Genomic DNA, 18293 nt, shown 5'->3' with positions numbered 1-18293 from the left:
CTGATTAGGCAATTTCCTTTCTGCTCAGATGGAAAGAGCTTGTTTTCAACTAGATGCTATTGGACTCCAAAAAACTCTGGGCAGCTTACAACATTGGACTGCATCAGCTACAACACCAGTTGGCAATTTGAAAGTTGTTGGTAAGCAGGTAATTGGCTTGTAGTTGCCTGGTGCTTCCCCTTTTGTTGGATCTTTCATTGTCAGGTAGTTTTTGCCAGATGTTTACAAGCCTTCAGTTTCACCCCCTTGCAGTATGTTGTTAAACTGCTTGGCAGTGAATGGGTGCAGACCAATCGGATGTTTCAACCAAAAGCCATGCAGTTCATCTTCATCTGGTACTGACCAATTCTTGATTTTCCTTGCCCATTTCATCACCATTTCTGCTGTTACTACAAGTTCTTCCATTTCAGCTTTTTCTTCCTTCTTCACCTCCTTTATCCAAGCTGCATTCTTGCTATATTTCTTTGGGTTGTCCCATAGCTGCACCCAGAACTGCACTGTTTCTTCTTTGTCAGGTGTTGGCTGGTCCATTGTTGTCTCTCCATTGATGGATTGGTAGAAACATTTCTGATTTGACTGAAATTGGAGATTCTGCCTGTAATGTAAGAAGAAGGAAGAGGAGGAGGAGGAGCTGCTGCCCACTCCAAAAAAACTCTGGGCAGCTTACAACATTGAAATATACAATTAAAACAATTAGAAACATGACAACAAAACATGACAGCCCAGACTAAAAAACAACTATAACAATAAAAAAAAGTGACAGGAGCTCCACAAATACACTAACCCCAGAACTGGGAACAGAGCCAGGACTTAAGGGCTTTCCAGAACCCCAGGAAAGTGGGTGCCATAAGGATCTCTGGGGGGATCCTGTTCCAGAAGGTAGGGGCAGCTACAGAAAAGGCATATTTCCTGGGGATCTGTAGTGCACCCACTCTATGTGAATGTACCAGTGGGCACAAACTATTGTAACTAGGTGTTCCCACAGATAACCATATATGTTGAAAATCATTTGGGTTCTCAGCCAACAACGGGATGTCGGTTACATACAAAAGTACATTCATGTCCCAAACTAAGACCCCTATGATGTTACCACATGCATTCTTTGTATGTTTGTCCATCAATACATCAAACAACTAAGAAGATGTCACACATTCTTCTTCACTGTTTCCCCATCCTATTTTGTTACATCCAATTTCCATTTATGTTTTCAATATATATATATTTTTCAGTGTGTGTATATAGTGTATATGATTATCAAAGAAGATAATCTGTCTTCTAACACATTTTATTAAAGAGTAATACTTTCTGTCCCTGAAGTTGTTCTACTTTAACTGTTCTTTCTTTCACTTGTCCCTTTATTCTTTGTCTACTTTTTGGCAAAAACCACTCTACACTACCAAAAACTGTCTATTTCACACTCAAAATCTCTCATTACCTTTGTATCCTTCACATATTCTGTCAGTCTTTCATCATAAACAATTAGATCGATCATGCTTTTAGATTTATGTTTATTCCATTGCTGCATATATGTAAATTGTGCATATATAAACATTTTCAACTTAAATTATTTGATCCTGATGCTGTTGTGACTTCTGACATTCAGTCTTTGATTAAAGTTTGGTGTTTTTTACTTGAATATTTTAAAATAGTATCTTTATTAGAAATTGAAAGATGTAAAATGAAATTCATGTAATCTATATGACCTTTGGAAAAATAAGCTTGAATGCCTTATCTTTTTAAATTAATGGTGGATTGTTTTAAAACCATGAAATAAGATTCTTTTGACCTTAAAATATGGTTAATTCAGCAAAATAATCATACTTTGGGTACTTGAGATAATGTTTAATTAAGGCATTCTTTTTGTTATTGGAGATATAATTCAAAAGTTGGAAGATGAACTTAAACAATTCAGGCTTATAATACTTTGGCTACATTTTGGACTGACTGAAAGGCATAGGTTTGTAAGTGCAACTCTATAAGGATTGCTGCCAGTCAGAGATGCACACATTCTTCTAAATTATATCTCTAATAATTGGAATCTGTCAGCGTACCAAGATTAATGGACACTTTGTGCTGGGGTGATAGTTACCCAAATCTTCATCTGACTTTGTTGATGTCTGTTCTTTGTCACCCATAAGATGTAAATTTGATATTGCAGTTGTGATACTGAGGAAGTGTCTAGAGTGCTGTTGAGTTAGATTTTTGGAGTTCCATTTACATCATTGTAGCCTGTGGAAATGGAACACTTTGTGTTGGTTTGATCCTTGCCTATCTTGGTTGATAAGATCTAGCAAAGCAATTATTGACGTGGTGAGCGTAAGTGGCAGTGAATGCCTCATAATCACTTATGAAGAAGACAGTATATGCCTTTTCCTAAAGAGGATCTCCTTGGGTCCAAAATACTTAATATGCTTGCTTTGACTATAATTCCTGGAAGTATGATAGTCAACTTTAATTGCTGTTAAATTATTCTAGCTATCATTGACCTTGGTACTATACTGCAAGGGTAGGCAATTTGGGGGGACTTAAAGGCAAATTACTTTTTAGTAGATTTATATGGCCGCCCGTCTCAAATACATGACTCTGGGTGGCTAACAACATGAAAAAGATAAAGCATGTACAAAAAACATAAAAACATACAGCAGCTGGGAAAACTTACAAAAACATCAGTCAACACAGGCTTGAGCACAGAGCTAATTCTTCAAGGTCTTATGGAAGGTCAACAGGGACAAGGCCAATCTAATCTCTGGAGGGATGCCACAATAGAAGAGGCTCTCCTGGGCCTGCCAGCCTTAACAGATGGGACCTAGAGTGTGCCCTCTTGTGGATCAGATGGGATAGGTAGAGACAACTGGGGAGAAATGGTCCCATAAGTAACCTGGCTCCAGGCCATGGAGGGCTTTGAAGGTGACTACAAGCACCTTGAATTGCACCTAGAAGCCTACTGGTAGCCAGTACAGCTTGTGGGGCAGTGGTGTCACATTTGCTGAAGAACAGGCACTGCTAACTGCGCCCATCGCCATATTCTGCATCAGCTTCCGAATGCTGTTCAGGGGCATCCCCATGTAGAATGCATTGTAGTAGTGCGATCTTGTGGTCACTGGGCCATGAGTGATATTAGTAATTTTGAAAGCATATATTGGGCACTCTCACAAAAATTCTACAGTAATGGGTTTGGCCAGTTAGAATGCTAGTGGTGATATTCCCAGCCAGCCTTCAGGTTGCTTTCGCATCCCAGCTTTTATTTTCCTTTCTTATTTTTCCTTAGGCATTTCAAAACAAAGCAATCAGCTGCAGCTGCCTGCTATATTTATATATATTTTTAAACGTTATGGGGCCATGTTGGGTCCTGTCACATATTCTCAGCCCAACCTACCTTACAGGATTGTTGTAGGGAAAAATGGGAGGAGAGAGTACTATCTACACCACTTTGAGCTCCTACATGGAATACAGGATCTAAAACAAATAAAATGAACAGGCTTTCTTAAAGATGGTTCTGGATGCTGCCTGTAGTGTTGAGAATGGTATCTCTGGGTACACTGACTGACTTATTTTTTTTCTTTTATTTTGTTGATTAGCTTCTGTATAGAAAACTATGGATATAGGATAGGTAAAATATTTCAGTAAATAACAGATTTCAGTTTTCCTAGTAACTTTTTCTACAGCTTTAGGATTCACTTTATAGCTTTATAAATGCACACATAATTTAACATTGTTTCTGAGAATCTTACCTGGGTTAAACCCCATCTTTACTGGACCTTAGTAGGTCACAGAAAGTACTAATGAAATCTATCTTCTGTTTTCAGAAATTGGTTGCCCAAATGAAACAGGATCCACAGGTAAAATATGTTTTATTTGTACTCTTCATTGTATTATTAAAGTTTAATGTAAAAAAATCATTTTTTATATATTTCACTGAATTACTTTTTGGAATTAATTTAAAAAGTACATAGAAATTTATTTAGTATACTGTATAACTGTAGTAGTAGTATGTTTGATACTGTGTTCTGCTCTCAAGAAAACATACTATGATTAATTTCTGGTTTGTGTTAAACCAGTGACTTCACACTTATGCTTGCTTTAAATCATGGTTTCTAATTCTTGTTTGGCAGACAAGCAAAATCATAGTTCACTACAGCTGGGTGAATTATAATTTGCTGTGAACCCAGAAGTAAAATTAAACGAAGTAAAGAGCTAGAGTAGGGAGTGCAGTCTGATGCTTAGTCATGTTACTTCAGAGTAGACTCCTAATTTGTTGTTATGCATGGACTAGAAATGATATAAACAGTATCAAATTCTATAACTAACTTAGTTTGTTGTTTATAATTTTTCAAACAGAAAAAACTCCCTTGAAGCTATGCTCTGTGTAGAAGTTAATGACAGATTCTATAATTCATGTTGTTGAGTATTCTCTTATAAAATAGCTGTTCATGCGCTGAACGTTAAAGGAATACTTCATGATTGTAGCTTTATTAAATATCCTACAATACAGTGTACATACTTTGCAGTAGTATCATGAAGAACAAGGCTATGCAAAGAATTTAATGAAGTGCTTGGTGAAGCACTGAGTCTCAGGTAGTTTGTACTCACTTGTGTACAGATAACTGCATCACCAACAGTCCCAATGGAAGCATTGTCTGTACAAGTACAAACACATGCAGACAGTCTGGGAAGGGTCTTCAAGAAGCTAAGCTGTTTGGAAGCTGCAATTGCCTCAGTGTTTTGACAGGGGTGATTTGCCATTGTTAGTGTGCTTCACAAAGCTCCCTTTCAAGTATATTGAACTGCTTTAGTAATTTATTTCAGAATTTGAAATAAAAATTCCAGATTAATAATAACTTTTATTGAGTTTATCACCGTGCCTTAAATGTAGAGAGTAGAATCCTAGTGCTCTTGATTTTAAGGCACTTGACAAAGTTAATTGAATTTACATAAGTGTATCTACTAACACTTCACTTTTTGAAGGATATCTGCTATTACCTCATGTATATCATCATTGTAAGACACAGGCTGGGGATCAGATTTAGGCGTGGATTATAGTTTTGTATTAAATGTCTTTTGAAATAATTCCATCTTTTTTCTTTGCAAAGAACAGTCCATAGAGCTTCCATACTGTATACGCTTTCATAGACCATATGTTATAAAGCCTTCTTGATGTCCTTATTAATCAATTTTCAGTGAATGACACTTCATATTTTGCCTTCTTCATCAACTCTGACAGTATCCTAAGAGTCACTCAACAAATATAGTACCAGGAAATTCAAATGTTCTTTGTACGTACAGGTGCTTTGTTATTTTAGTATATTTTTGCTTTATTAAGTAGTCTTACTGCAATTCTGTATTAATAAGTGGAATTGTTTTTAATACACTTTTTTTCTAAGCAGAATGCTGATTTGAAGAAGCAGCTTCATGAACTCCAAGCCAAAATCACAGCTCTGAGTGAAAAACAGGTAGGGAACTGGTATATCTTTGACACAGATTCCAAACATTTCCTACCAGTTAGCAATTTTTTGAGTGTATAAAAATAGATGTGGCAAGGTAGCATTTTGGATCTTCTTCAATGTATGTACCAAAGCAGAAATAAGTATTTGGTATTGTGTGTGAGAGAGAGAGAGAGATTGTGAGTGTGTGTATGCATGCCCTTGAGTTATACAGTCTTGACTCCTAGCAACTACATGGACAAGTCCATGAAATTACCTTTGCAACATTTGCCAGTTGCCGCCTTCCTAGGGCTGAGGGAGTGACTGGCCTGAAGTCACCCAGTTTTTTGTGCCTGAGGCAGGACTAGAATTCATAGTCTTCCAGCTTATAGTCCAGTGCCTTTAACCACCAGACCAAACTGAATCTCATTTGGTACAATATTCAAAGTGCAGTTTATCTGGTGCTATGTGGTGCTGGAATCTAGCTCTAAAACTGTAATGTTGTAAAAGAGTAACATGTATAATCTATAAGGTTCAAATTGGAAAAGATTGGTCATATTAAGAGTTTTAAATGTTAGAAGAAGGGTGACTCAACCAAGGGCTGCACACTGCCTCCAGTTTGCCATTGAATTTGAATGTTGATGGTGAACTGCTAAGAAACATTGTCTAAATATTTGTTAAAAGTTAAAGATAGGGAAGAAATGACAGATGACCAACATCCAGGCTGTCACAGATTTATATGAAGATCATCCATAAGTTGTTAAAGTGCAGAAATGTATGGGATTGATCTATTTAACTTTTTTTATCCATTCAATTGTGTCCAGTTCTTGGGGACTGCCTGGACAAGTCCCTGCAGTTTTCTTGGCAAGGTTTTTCAGAAGTGATTTGCCATTGCCTTCTTCCTAGGAGTGAGAGAAAGTGACAGGTGCAAGGTCACCCAGCTGGCTTTGTGCCTAAGGTGGGACTAGAACTCACAGTCTCCAGGTTTCTAGCCTGATGCCTTAACCACTACACCAAACTGACTCTCTTTTACCTTTTATTCTCTCTGAAATAGCACTTTTTCTCATTTTTGAAAGCCTTATTTAATAAAGGATGGTTGAATATTTGAGTTCCCATTGTCTGTGCGTATGTAATCACCTGAATCTGTCAAAAGCATCTGGCTAGCCATTGCCAGGAACATGTTTTTCTCTGTTTATTTAGACATTTATTTAATATATTACTTTAATATATTAATATATTATAAATTAATGTATTATTTTTCCTTTCTGGAACAGCCTTTCCCAATCCCCTCCCCCTGAAAGATCCATATGGTGCCCACACTCCCACTATTTAGGAAGGCAGTGTTTATTTTGTCTTTTACTATATATTCTATGCTGTACATTGCCATGAGTACTTTGGGACTGTAACATTAGGTAGGTAGGTAGGTAGGTAGGTAGGTAGGATCTCTTAACATGCTGCATAAGGCTGAATGTAACTCTTGGCCTCAAAAAAATTGCCCACCCATTTAAAATGAGCATTATCCGACAATATATCTGTTGAAATTAGTCTTATTCTTGAATTTCAAGTTTCTGGTTTTATAACTTCTTCTAACTTTATGTTTCGAGTGCGTTACATTATAGGCTCTAAAGACGCATCACCTGTTTTTGAAATATACTGTACATCAGCCCTATATTTCTGACTGATATTGCAATGTGTTTTGGGGCATATATGTGTGCATAAGCATTCAAGGAAGAAATCTCTGATATGAATAAAAAATCAATTTGGCTAGGAGGGCCTTTGCACAGCTTCTTCTTGTGCGCCAGTTGTACCCATTCCTGAATCAGCAAGCTCTGCTTACAGTCAGTCATGCCCTAGTCACCTCCAGATTGGACTACTGCAATGCACTGTACATGGGGCTGCCCTTGAAGAGTATCCAGAAGCTTCAGCTGATAACAGAATGCAGTGGTGCAGGCAGTTATGTGTGCTCTGAGAACAGTGCATGTTACACCTCTGCTCCTCAAGCTGTATTGGTTGCCAGTTTGCTTCTGGGTCCAATTCAAAGTGCTGGTTTTAACTTTTAAACCCTTCATGGCATGGGACCAAGCTATCTGAGGGACTGGCTCTCCCTGATTACATCAGCCCACTCCATCCGATCTCGCAGAGAAGGCATGCTGCAGGTACCATTGGCTAGGGACCTGAATTTGTTGAGTCCCAGGGGATATGCCTTCTCTGCCATGGCACCCACCCTATAGAATATCCTCCTCCCCATAGATTACAGAAAGATGAGTAATATGATGTAATTTTAGAGAGAGAGGTTAAAATATATTTGTACTTATAACGGCTGTGAAGAATATCAGAAGCGACTTCTTTATATCTTGTTTCTTTCTTTTTTTTCTCCAACTTTTTTTCCTTTCTTGCACTTTTTACTTTTTATTTGATTTCTTTCCTTTTCTTATTTTTTCTTTCCTTTATATTACTTTATATCTGTGTTAGTTTTATTTTCTTATTTAAAAGTTTTAATAAAAATTATATACAAAAATAAAAGGAATATCCTTCCTCCCAAGATTGGATCACCCCTATCCCTTCTGATATTCTGAAAGGCCCTCAAGACCTGGTTATGTGATCAGGCCTGGGACTCCCGGGGAGCCAGAGACTTGCTTAGATGGCTCCTTTGTTGAGGGGGCCATTTTTATCCTCCTTTTGCCTATGGTTTGTATCTTGGTTTTTTATTATATTTATTAATACGTTTTTTTGTATTTTTGTCTGTTGTTTTTATATCGGCCGCTTTATCTGATTGTTGAACACTACCCAGATTTGCTTTTGGTGAGATGGGCAGTTATATAAATTTACTTAATAAATAAATAATAAAATTTAGAACAGATGCTAAATGAATGATTGGAAGTCAAAGGCTACCTGTAATTTATATTTATTTTTTAAATTTGTATATAGGAAATATTCCTAGATCTGTGTCTCTTCATTAGATTTCAAGGCAAGAGACATAATTTTTCCAACTGGTAGAGTCTCTGGGCACTGAAATTGCTTAGCTTTAGCAAAATTACTGTATTGTATGCATTTAGACCTGTTAATATATTGAATGCACCTTGGCTTGCTAAGGGAAAGCAGCTGCTTTCAAAGCAATTGGAGATTTTTGGCCAGAGAACATGAGATGTAGAAACACTTATAGAGAGCATCAAATATCTAACAATGACTAGCATTTGTTTTTCTGTATACTTTTAACTAGTTGTGTTTTTTAAACAGAAAAGACAACTTCATAATGACTTTTATCTACTGTCAGTACATTTTCATTTTAACTTTAAAATGTTGCCTTGTCTATTTTGCCAGGAATTTTGAGAAAGCATTTCTCTGGATGCTCCCACTACAGTTGGCTTTCCTCTCTTCATTTCTCCCTGTAAAGCTTCTCTAGAGGATCATAGGACCCTCATGAATAGCAATCACGAGCCATAGACAGGTGCTGGAAGGAGTGAAATGCCCAGAATGGAATAAAAGCATGTTGGTCATGGATGTTCCTCAGGATAATAATAGTTTTTCTTGATCGGTAGTGTAGAAAAAGATCCAAAGATGTAAATTTGCATTAGGTTAGACCTTTTCTGCAGTGTGTTTATCTGAGAAAAATATTTTAAGGCTGATACTATTAGTCAAGTCTTCTTAAATATGTCAACAAAAATCAACACAGAAATTTGGGAAATGAATAGACTTCTTTATTGTGGTGCATTTGGGAATTTCAGGTCTCGAAGGGGAATTGTAATTGACCTTTAAAGAAAAGGAAGAGCAGCAAGTATCAGGTTACTGCTCTGGGAAGGATTTGGCAGTATCAAAAGTGTGTGTTACATTTTTGCTTTTCTTGGTTGCCAAAGATTGAGCCTACTGGGAAGAATTAACAAAATCCATTCTAGTCAGGCATGTTTCCATTAGAAGAACTGCCCCTCCCTTTCATTCTTAGCTTTGCTTAGCTCTGTCTTCTAGAGAAGAATGGCTTTCCTCTTGACTCGAGCATCAGCCTCTCTCCTCTTCTCAGAAAAGAATGGGCCATTAGTCTTTGATAAGAAGGTAGCTCAGCAGCAACAGGCTATCCCCTTCCATTTCCCTCTACACTCCAGGACAAACCAACTTCCTCCCCAATTCATTGCACTAGCATGGCAACAGAAGGCGTAAGAAGTGACAAAATGGGTATTTTGTTGGAAGGGTGGGAGGATTCCAGCCAGCCTCCTTAGGCCTAAATAAAGGAGCACAGGATGCACAGATGAATGACTTTCTGGCTTCACTGAGGCAGGTGTGCACAGCACCAATGGGACATGACCTGTCAAGAGTAGGAGTGTCTACTTGCTCTACTAGCACTGCTGGTTGTCAGCCAAAGAAATAATGAACTGAATGCCTGCCACAGTCCAGCAAAATAGGAGTTCAGTCTTTGGGAAGAAAAAAGTCCTCTATCAGTATCTTAGGATGGCAACTATAAACATGGTCAACAGGCTTGGCACTGGTCAAGTTAAGAATCCTGTAATCAAACAATCCAAAGGGGATGTCAGGAGACATGATGGGGTGGTATCCAGAGTACTAAGCACTTCACAAGGTAAACAAAGCATTGCTGACGCTTGAAAAGTTCTCAGCATTTTCTTCCCAGGAGTGAGGCCAATAAATCAGCCATGCTGAGCCTCCACCCAAATGTGCAGCTGAGGCACGTTACTCATTAGAGTCTGTTCTTTCCTTGGCCTGTTTTTTGGCAAATTTCTCCAACCTGTGGAGCTCAGCTCCCTGCTGTTGGATCTTTATCGCACCCCTGCTTAGGACTATCTGGATGAACTTCAGAATCTGAGATGCTGTCAGTGAGTGCAGGCAAGGGGTCCTGGGAACTTGCTGGATATGCCTCAGTCAGATGGAGTTAATTGGCTTTAGTTCTTCTGGAATCACCCACTCCAGGACTATTTTCACTAAATGCCCCTGGTTCCACTTTCTTTCCCTCCTCCTCATCTGAAGACATGTCCATCAGGGGCATAACACTCTAGGGAAGAGTTTAATTCACCTTAAGCCAGGCAAAGATTAAAGACTCCAGCCCTAAAAGTCTTTGGTATTTTTCTCGCTCTTCTGTTGCCTCTTAAATAAATGTGTATGATTGCAAGAGGGTATAAATATGATAAATAAATTAAATTGAACATTATTGGCACCAGTATATGCTGTAAAACAAAGGAAGTACAGTATGCAATAAAAATATTCCCATGTACCTTCAGTTCAAAGTAAAATTCTTTTCACAGAAACTAAAAAGGAATCAGGAGAGCTGACTAAGCACAAAGGTTGCATTTCCTTTCACAGGAGACTGAAATATCTTGTGGATCCTACAGAACGTAGAGCATATGGAGTATTAAAATGTATACAATAATGTCTCTTGTTCCTTGCCCTGTTCTAAAGCCAGTTTCAATATCTGGCATCCCCCTGTCCATGTAGGGCTCTAATCTGCATTGGATGATCCTAACCATTATTTTGCTAGCATGTGAAATTAAGGATATTGTACAATAGTTGCACACACTATTAAGTCTCCTGGGCATTGGTAAGTAGACTGACCTCTTGACCACTGTGTCATTCTCCAAATTTACTGGTTAAAATCTTTACAGATTCTTCTGTTTGTCATACTTCTGTAGATATTCCAACAATTTCCGTAGCCTTCTGACTTAGTAATGATCAGAGTTCTGATTTAACTTCATCTTCTAGTACTAGAGATTCTTGTAAATATAGAATATCTTCAAAGTTGGAAATTGTCATCTCTACTATTTTGAATTTTCATATACTCCTTCCATCCTTGTTTTATCATAGTTAACACTTAAAACTGTATAGCCTGAGAGGGAGGTGTACCATTTATAGCATCTGTAGACTTCCCTTCCTATAGGCTGCTGACACCCAGCCAAAAATAGTTCTAGAAGGTAAATGCACTGCATCATATTAATTGAAGTACAGGGCCTCTGAGTTCAAATTCTGGTAAAGGGTTGAATCTACAATATGTAAGACCTAATATATGGAGGCTACCTATCCTGACAAGTTCCAACAAGAATGAAACTAGTCATATTGTGCCTCCTAGTAGTCAGTAGTGAATATAATCATTGTAATACAAAGTATATAAACCCCTCGGAGGTGGTATCTTAAAGCTTCTAGTATGAACTCCAAATTAATACTTAATAGCTCTCTAGCCTGAGAGTACAAACAAATAAAAAAGGAACGTGTATCATTCATAATGTCAGTTACTATTTATCTGTTGGCATCCTTTAACATACTAATTTGAGATTGAAACCTCCCTCTAACTTCAGAGATTTTTTGTAACACTGCTTCTGATATTTTCTAACATTCTAACAACTCTTCTGAAATTCTTTGTTAAGTTCCTTCCTGAGATCTTTGTTTTTCATGTCTTTGTCTTCTGTTGCCTTCTTGGCCATTTCCACTGTTTGTACTGATACCCAGTTTACTTTTTTCTGTTTCTTGGTCTTTTGCTGTATCGTTTTACATTCATCCATAACAACTTACTTTATTTCATTCCACAGTTCCTGTGGTGCCCTATCAGAGAGGTTCAGAACTTCAAAGTGATTCCTGATGTTTTCCTTGAAAACGGTGGATATACTGTATACTCAAGATCATACTGTGGATACTAGTTGGCTTTCTTCTTCTACTTTAGTTTGACATGGAACACGAGCAATTTGTGATTTGTTCCACAGTCAGCCTCCACCCATGGTTTTGCTGTTAGTTCTTCCACCTTGTATCAATAATATAGTCAATTTGATTTCTGTATACTCCATCTGGTGACATTCCTGTATATAGGCATAGTTTTTGTTATTGGAAGACTGCATTAGCAATGAAGAAATCTTTGGGCTAGCAGAAACCAATAGTTGTTCTCCTGCTTCGTTTCTGTTTCCTAGGTCATACGGTCTAACTACATTTTTCTTCTTACTGTTTCCAACTTTGGCATTCCAGTCTCCAACCACAAGCAGCACATCTTGTTTGTACGTTCTATTTAAACATACTGTACACTATTATTGAACTTGACCATTAAGCTCATTAACCTCTTTTTCTGCATCAGAGGTTGGAGCATAAAGTTGGATAATCATTATCCAAGGGTTATCCACCAAGTCCAGTTGATATTATTTGGTCGCTGATTGTATTGTATCAAAGTACTTTCCTTGCTATATCTTCCTAAGTATGAAAGCAACCCTGTTCCTTCTTCATTGTTCAAGTGCTGAGTTGTAAACAGTATGATCTTCTGACTGAAAGTGTCCAATTTCAGCCGGTTTCAATTTATCGATGACTGTCAATGCGTAGTCAATTCATTTCATCTTCCACTGTGTTGAGCTTTCCCATGTTCATGCTTATTATGTTCCCATTGTAATTCTGTTTTTGCAGCTTTGGATTTTCTTATCCGACATGGCAACATCAGCAACTAGACATCCTGAAAACTTTTATATCCAGCCACATTAATCAAATGACTAATTAAATTAGTCAAGCCTAACATGCATGATTCCACTGTAATTCTGCAGCTTCAGTTTTTCTTTTCCTTCATGGCAAGTATTATAGCAACAGTAAGGGTAGTGAAGGAAAACCCCAGAGAAAACCAACCTCAAACTGATGCCGCCAAGGAATAGCCATAGAGATTTTGGCACACCTGGAAACAGACTTGCAGAGACAACTGAGGGCTAGAAGAATTTTGATGGGGATATGTGTCAGAATTCAGAGCATTGCTAAAGAACAGGTTCTCACCAGCAACAAGCAAATCCCTGGTGTCTTAGAGAAAAAGTAACTTTGGCAGTAGAGATTCTGCTAGTAGACATCAGGGTGGCAACCTGGATGGAGGCAACATTGTTTATTAAATTTGGATGCTGCTGAATCATTCCAACTCCTGGTGGTTTATTGTAAAATAAAATGCAATAAAAATATCCACCATAAGAAAACCAAAAGCGAACTTAATTAAAATTCCATGATAAAAAAGAAAAAAATGCTAATGAACAATTAAAAAAATTCTTCACAGCTTCCATAACACTAGAGCACAGAGCAACTCAAAAAACCCAAAACCAGCGGTAAAAGTAACAACACCACCCCCCAACCCCAGGATTTAACACATTCAAAAAAAACCCAGGACCTAATGAGACAAAATGTAGGACAGGGAAGGGGAAAAGTAAATAATTTATGTCCAGATGTTGCTGAGCTGTAATTTCCAACAGTACCATTGAGTATGGCCAATGATGAGCAGTGCTGGAAATTGTAATTCAGCAATGTGGGGGAGCACATTTCCACACCACTTTGCTGCTGAATATTAATGAATAGCTATTTTTGTTGGCCTTTTCATATTGTGCTACATATGCAATTGCATATATTCCAACAGTTCTTACCTGCAAATTTATTTATTTAAAATTTACATGCTGCTTTTCCCTTCCAAAATGGAGGGACAAGACCTAAGGCTAGAAGATCATCTTCCCATTTTTCTCAATTAAGTCCTATCAAAATACTTTTTCTCCACTTCATATTAAAGTCTTTTGTTTGTTTTACCTTTCTTACTGGGTCTCCAGAAGATGAAATAAAACGTTCAGTTTACAAAGCAGATCTTCCTTATTTTTAACGTACTTGTAGTTGGAATGAAATGGCACAGGAACTTGTTGACCAAAAAGTATTTGGAAGGAATATATTCCCAGAGTGAAAGGTAGATGCTGATTTGAGTACAAGGGTTTTTTCCTGTGATATTGGTAGGGAAAGCAAATGGCAGTATAGCGTTCCCATGGTTTTGGGGAAGAAAACAAGAGACGATGTGAAGAAAGAAATGTTGCATACTAAAATGGAAAACATTAACTGAATAGCATTGAGGAGAAACTGTGGGAGTACTTGAGCTGTTAGTCAAATTTGTAGTAGTCTAAGGAAAGTAGAGTAAAGGAAAGCCATTCAATTACAGATATAGGCTGTCCTTCTAAAAACCTATTGCAAGTTTTCCTGCCAGCCTAATTTAGCTATTGTAATGCAGTTTCCATTCCTGGATGTATTTGTGTACTAAGATGAAAGATTTTCTCTGAGATAGTTTTCTTGAAGGCTGTATACTTGGCTCTTCTGTTCACACTCTGAGTGACTATCTAAATATACTACATAAATAACAGTAATTATAGTAAAAGGTCAGAGGTCTGTCATGTCTTTTTATTCCCCCCAAAAAATCATGTTGACTTCACAGATTTTAATATACCAGCTTTTGTTTTTTATTAAATTTATCATTTTTCATGTTTGTCTATATTCATTATTGTAAAATGCAACACATGAGTTAGTATGCACATATATAGGTACACACACACAGGCACCCACACTGATGCAAACCACAGTATAATATAGCATTTTCATGAAACCAGATCTGGAATTGGACACACTAGATCGAGTCCGTATTGGCCTGCTTTATACTCACGTAATTAGGCTTCTGTGAGAAGTAAAATGATTGATTGATATCAAGAACAAAAGTATCTACAAATAATGACTTGTCTTCCAAAATGTATTCTCCTGTCTGTAATTATATTAGTCGATTTAAACTTATGGTTGAAAAAGACCCAGTACAAAGTTTTGCCTGCATGTGGAAAATTAATTTTAAGTTAACTTAAAGTTAAAAGAAAAATGTTTCTTCTGTCACAATATTTATCTAAAGTAATTATTAATACTCTAGGAGAGAGCAACTCTAGGAGTTGCAACTCTAGGAGAGAGCAAGTTACCCAAATAAATTTATAATACTCTGACAATCTGCAACTTGTAAAGTTTCAAAGGTTATAATTTTTGATTTGTCTAAAGTTTTTTTCTTGTGTTCTCCCCTCCTTTTGTGATGGGGAAGAAATCCTTTTTTTGTTGTTACTGCAAATTTATGCTTTATTTTTTAGATAGTAATTAAAAATACTCTAGCTTATTGCAAATAAATGTAAGATTACCTGAAGTCACATTGTATTGTAAATTATGTTTTCTTTTTTGATAAGAATTTTATTAAGTTTCAAGCAAAGATAAAAACTACAAAAAAGAAAAAAACTACAAAAAGAAAAAAAACTTTAAAAGTGTGAAACACAAAAAGAGAATTTTTTTAAAGATTACGTAAAGAAATGACTTCTAACTTTCAACACCAAGAATATACAGCAATTTCCATAATCAATCCCTTACTTTATATCAGACCAAGATCACATTATTTCTATAAACCATTCCATTAACACATCATAAAAAATCACTAAATACAATTGTTCCTTTCCCTTATATTAAAAGAAAAATATATAAACCTCCAAATCACCTCCCCCCAAAAACATTTGATTATTTCCTTCCTACCACTATGCTATGTATTTCTGTCCACTATAATAAAAATCAGACTATAAAAACATACAAATGGTCTACTTTTATAATTAATAATACTGTAACAATCTTAACCTTATTAAACCTAAAACCAGGCAATTATTATACCTTATAAATCTTAAAAATCAAACAAACCTTAAAAGCAATCCAGTAAATTTTAATCCAACTCATTAAAGAAAAATAGAATCATAAGCCTTAAAATCTATCCAGATGAACATTCTTATTTCTTTAACCTACTTCAAAGTATACCAAAGCATTTACATATCTCCATAATACACATAGGGCATTTTTCATACAGAAATCAAACAGTCCAACTGCACCCCTTAGGAACTCAGACTTCTCAGCAAAAATCCCCCCACAGAGCAAAACCTCTTCTTTCCCATAACATTCCATCAGAAAAACAACTCCATTTGTAATTTGCAACTCAAACTGTCCTGTTAATCCCTTCAACATCAGAATGTAATCGTTCCCTGTCATTTCATCAAAGGCATCAATCTCACTGTCAGTGGTAAAATCTTCAACTTCTTTCACAACATCTTCAGCCAGATGACACATTTTAAAGCTGATATTTTCCACAGTGCCCCAAATATCTTGCAAGATAACTTGACAGGAATCAGAGAAAATCTGTTTAAGATTTTCAGAACAAAACTCTGAGAAAGTCTCCTTGAGATCCTCCATGTTACAGGCATTAGATTATGGTACCCCCTAGATACTTGACTGGCAAATGTAGGAGTTAATGAGTTAATGGAAGATCTCCAAAAGTTGTTGACACAAGAGAAAGTATGCTAACAAGCAGCTCCCAGGGAAAGTAAACAGAAGCTGAAGATTCAAAACAGCAGATTCAACATGTACAAAAATATTAAATCTTTCAAATTCAATACAAAAATAATAGGCAATTATTTATTCTCAGTCCTCCTTAGTGTTTAGATGGGAAAACAAGCCAAAGCTTAAAAAGGTTTTTAAAAATTAATCCGGAAGTAACAGTAGGCACCAAGAGAGTTCACTTCTCCTTGCTGTAGAAAGTCTCTCTTAGGGTACATAAACTTGAAAAAAAATATGAATGGGGTGGTTTAGAAATGGGGTAGCTTTAAGGCTACAGCGTGGTTTGGAAATGATGACATCCTGGACTCCCGGCATCTCTTACCGGATTAGCGCTAAGGCTGTTTGCAATCCTCTGGCTGTGAGGTGCTATTTAGGAGTTCAAATGGGATGATTCCAAGCGTTTTCTGTCTATGAAATCACTCTAGGGCTTCAGGAAAAGCCTACCTGAGCCCAGAAAAAAGGCTGCGTCGTCAGATCTGCCCATGGAGCTAGCGGGCACATCTGTTCAGTTGGCCATGTTCCCACTGGAAGTCGTAAATTATGTTCTCAAAGCACTTTTTTTAAAAAGTAGAACAACTTTATTTTTACTTCTTTATAGTAGAGAAGAAAACAAGCTATCTATTTTTCTATTTTACTTTCTTTTGTTTCTATATAAATAGTTTTTGAAGCTTGTTGTTATGAGCCATAAGTATAGGTATAATATAAATGGAAAAACACAAGAGATAAAGGAATGAAGCTTTTTCTTCCCAGTTCACATGCCTTTGTTTACATTTGCCCAATAATCCACATGCATTTGAGTGATATATGTCTGAACACATACATTTTGGCAGTAATTGGGGATACTTAAGTTACAAATTATCAAGGAAGCATAGAGATCAGAACACTTAGAATAAAACAGTTTTATTATTCTAAAGTAAAAATGAGCATATGCATGAGCACTATTCAAATACAATTAGATAAATAGTATTTAAGCAGAACTGACAACTAAAGCAATCTATAGTATACAAATGCTTGTGCTACAATATACTGGTTAACCTATAATTTTCATTTATTCTTTGTTTTATTGCAATATCTATCCCTCTGGAAATTCCAGTCTTGCAGATAATTTTTAAACTTATGGCTTCATTCTGCTTTCATAATTTTGGCTTTCAGTTTAGGTTTATATTTATACTGCTGTTTTAGATTTTGTAAATGGATTGAAGGATGGTACAAAAATAACTGATAAATCCTTTTAGGTACAGGTACACATTTTTAAAAACGGAGGCCTATATACGGTATATGATAGAATAAGTCAACAAAACATCTTTCAGTCATTATATTAAGAGAGAGAGGGAGACAGAGAGGGGCTTGTTTTGAATATAATATAACAGCCTATGTTTTCAGAGTAAAATACATAGAAGTTACTTTGACACATTTATTCTGGAGACATCATGAGAGTAGATCTATACAAAATTGGTTTACACGAGTCACTGACCTGTATGACACTCTGCAAGTGAAGAATAATTTTTTTTCTACTTCTATTTGCAGTTTAAAGGATTATCATTTTTATTGGATTTTTCCTTCCCTGTAGTTCAGGAGGAACTTTAAAGAGTAATGGAAGAAGTGTGACATTAAGCAGACAGTATTTGCACTCTATTTTGCTTTCATCTGTATATGGGGAAGGACAAAATTCAGGGAGGTATGGCTATACTGAACTATGTCCAAAAGTAATACTCTGCCAGTAGAACAGTT

The 18293-nt window shown here is 36.6% G+C and overlaps 1 protein-coding gene across 4 annotated transcripts in view; it reads left to right on the top strand.

The window, feature by feature from the left end:
* The window catches only part of PHF21A (PHD finger protein 21A), a 160989-nt gene that overhangs the window by 53766 nt on the left and 88930 nt on the right, over positions 1 to 18293 (top strand). For all 4 annotated transcript variants that reach the window (XM_063289666.1, XM_063289665.1, XM_063289664.1 and 1 more), the window contains exons 4-5: positions 3807 to 3839; positions 5385 to 5450. In XM_063289666.1, the coding sequence (XP_063145736.1) occupies positions 3807 to 3839; positions 5385 to 5450 (99 nt within the window). The remainder of the gene's footprint in view (positions 1 to 3806; positions 3840 to 5384; positions 5451 to 18293) is intronic.

This window comes from Candoia aspera, chromosome 1 (assembly GCF_035149785.1).
Source record: "Candoia aspera isolate rCanAsp1 chromosome 1, rCanAsp1.hap2, whole genome shotgun sequence".
Classification (NCBI taxonomy): Eukaryota; Metazoa; Chordata; class Lepidosauria; order Squamata; family Boidae; genus Candoia; species Candoia aspera.
This window is presented reverse-complemented; position numbering and strand designations above follow the sequence as displayed.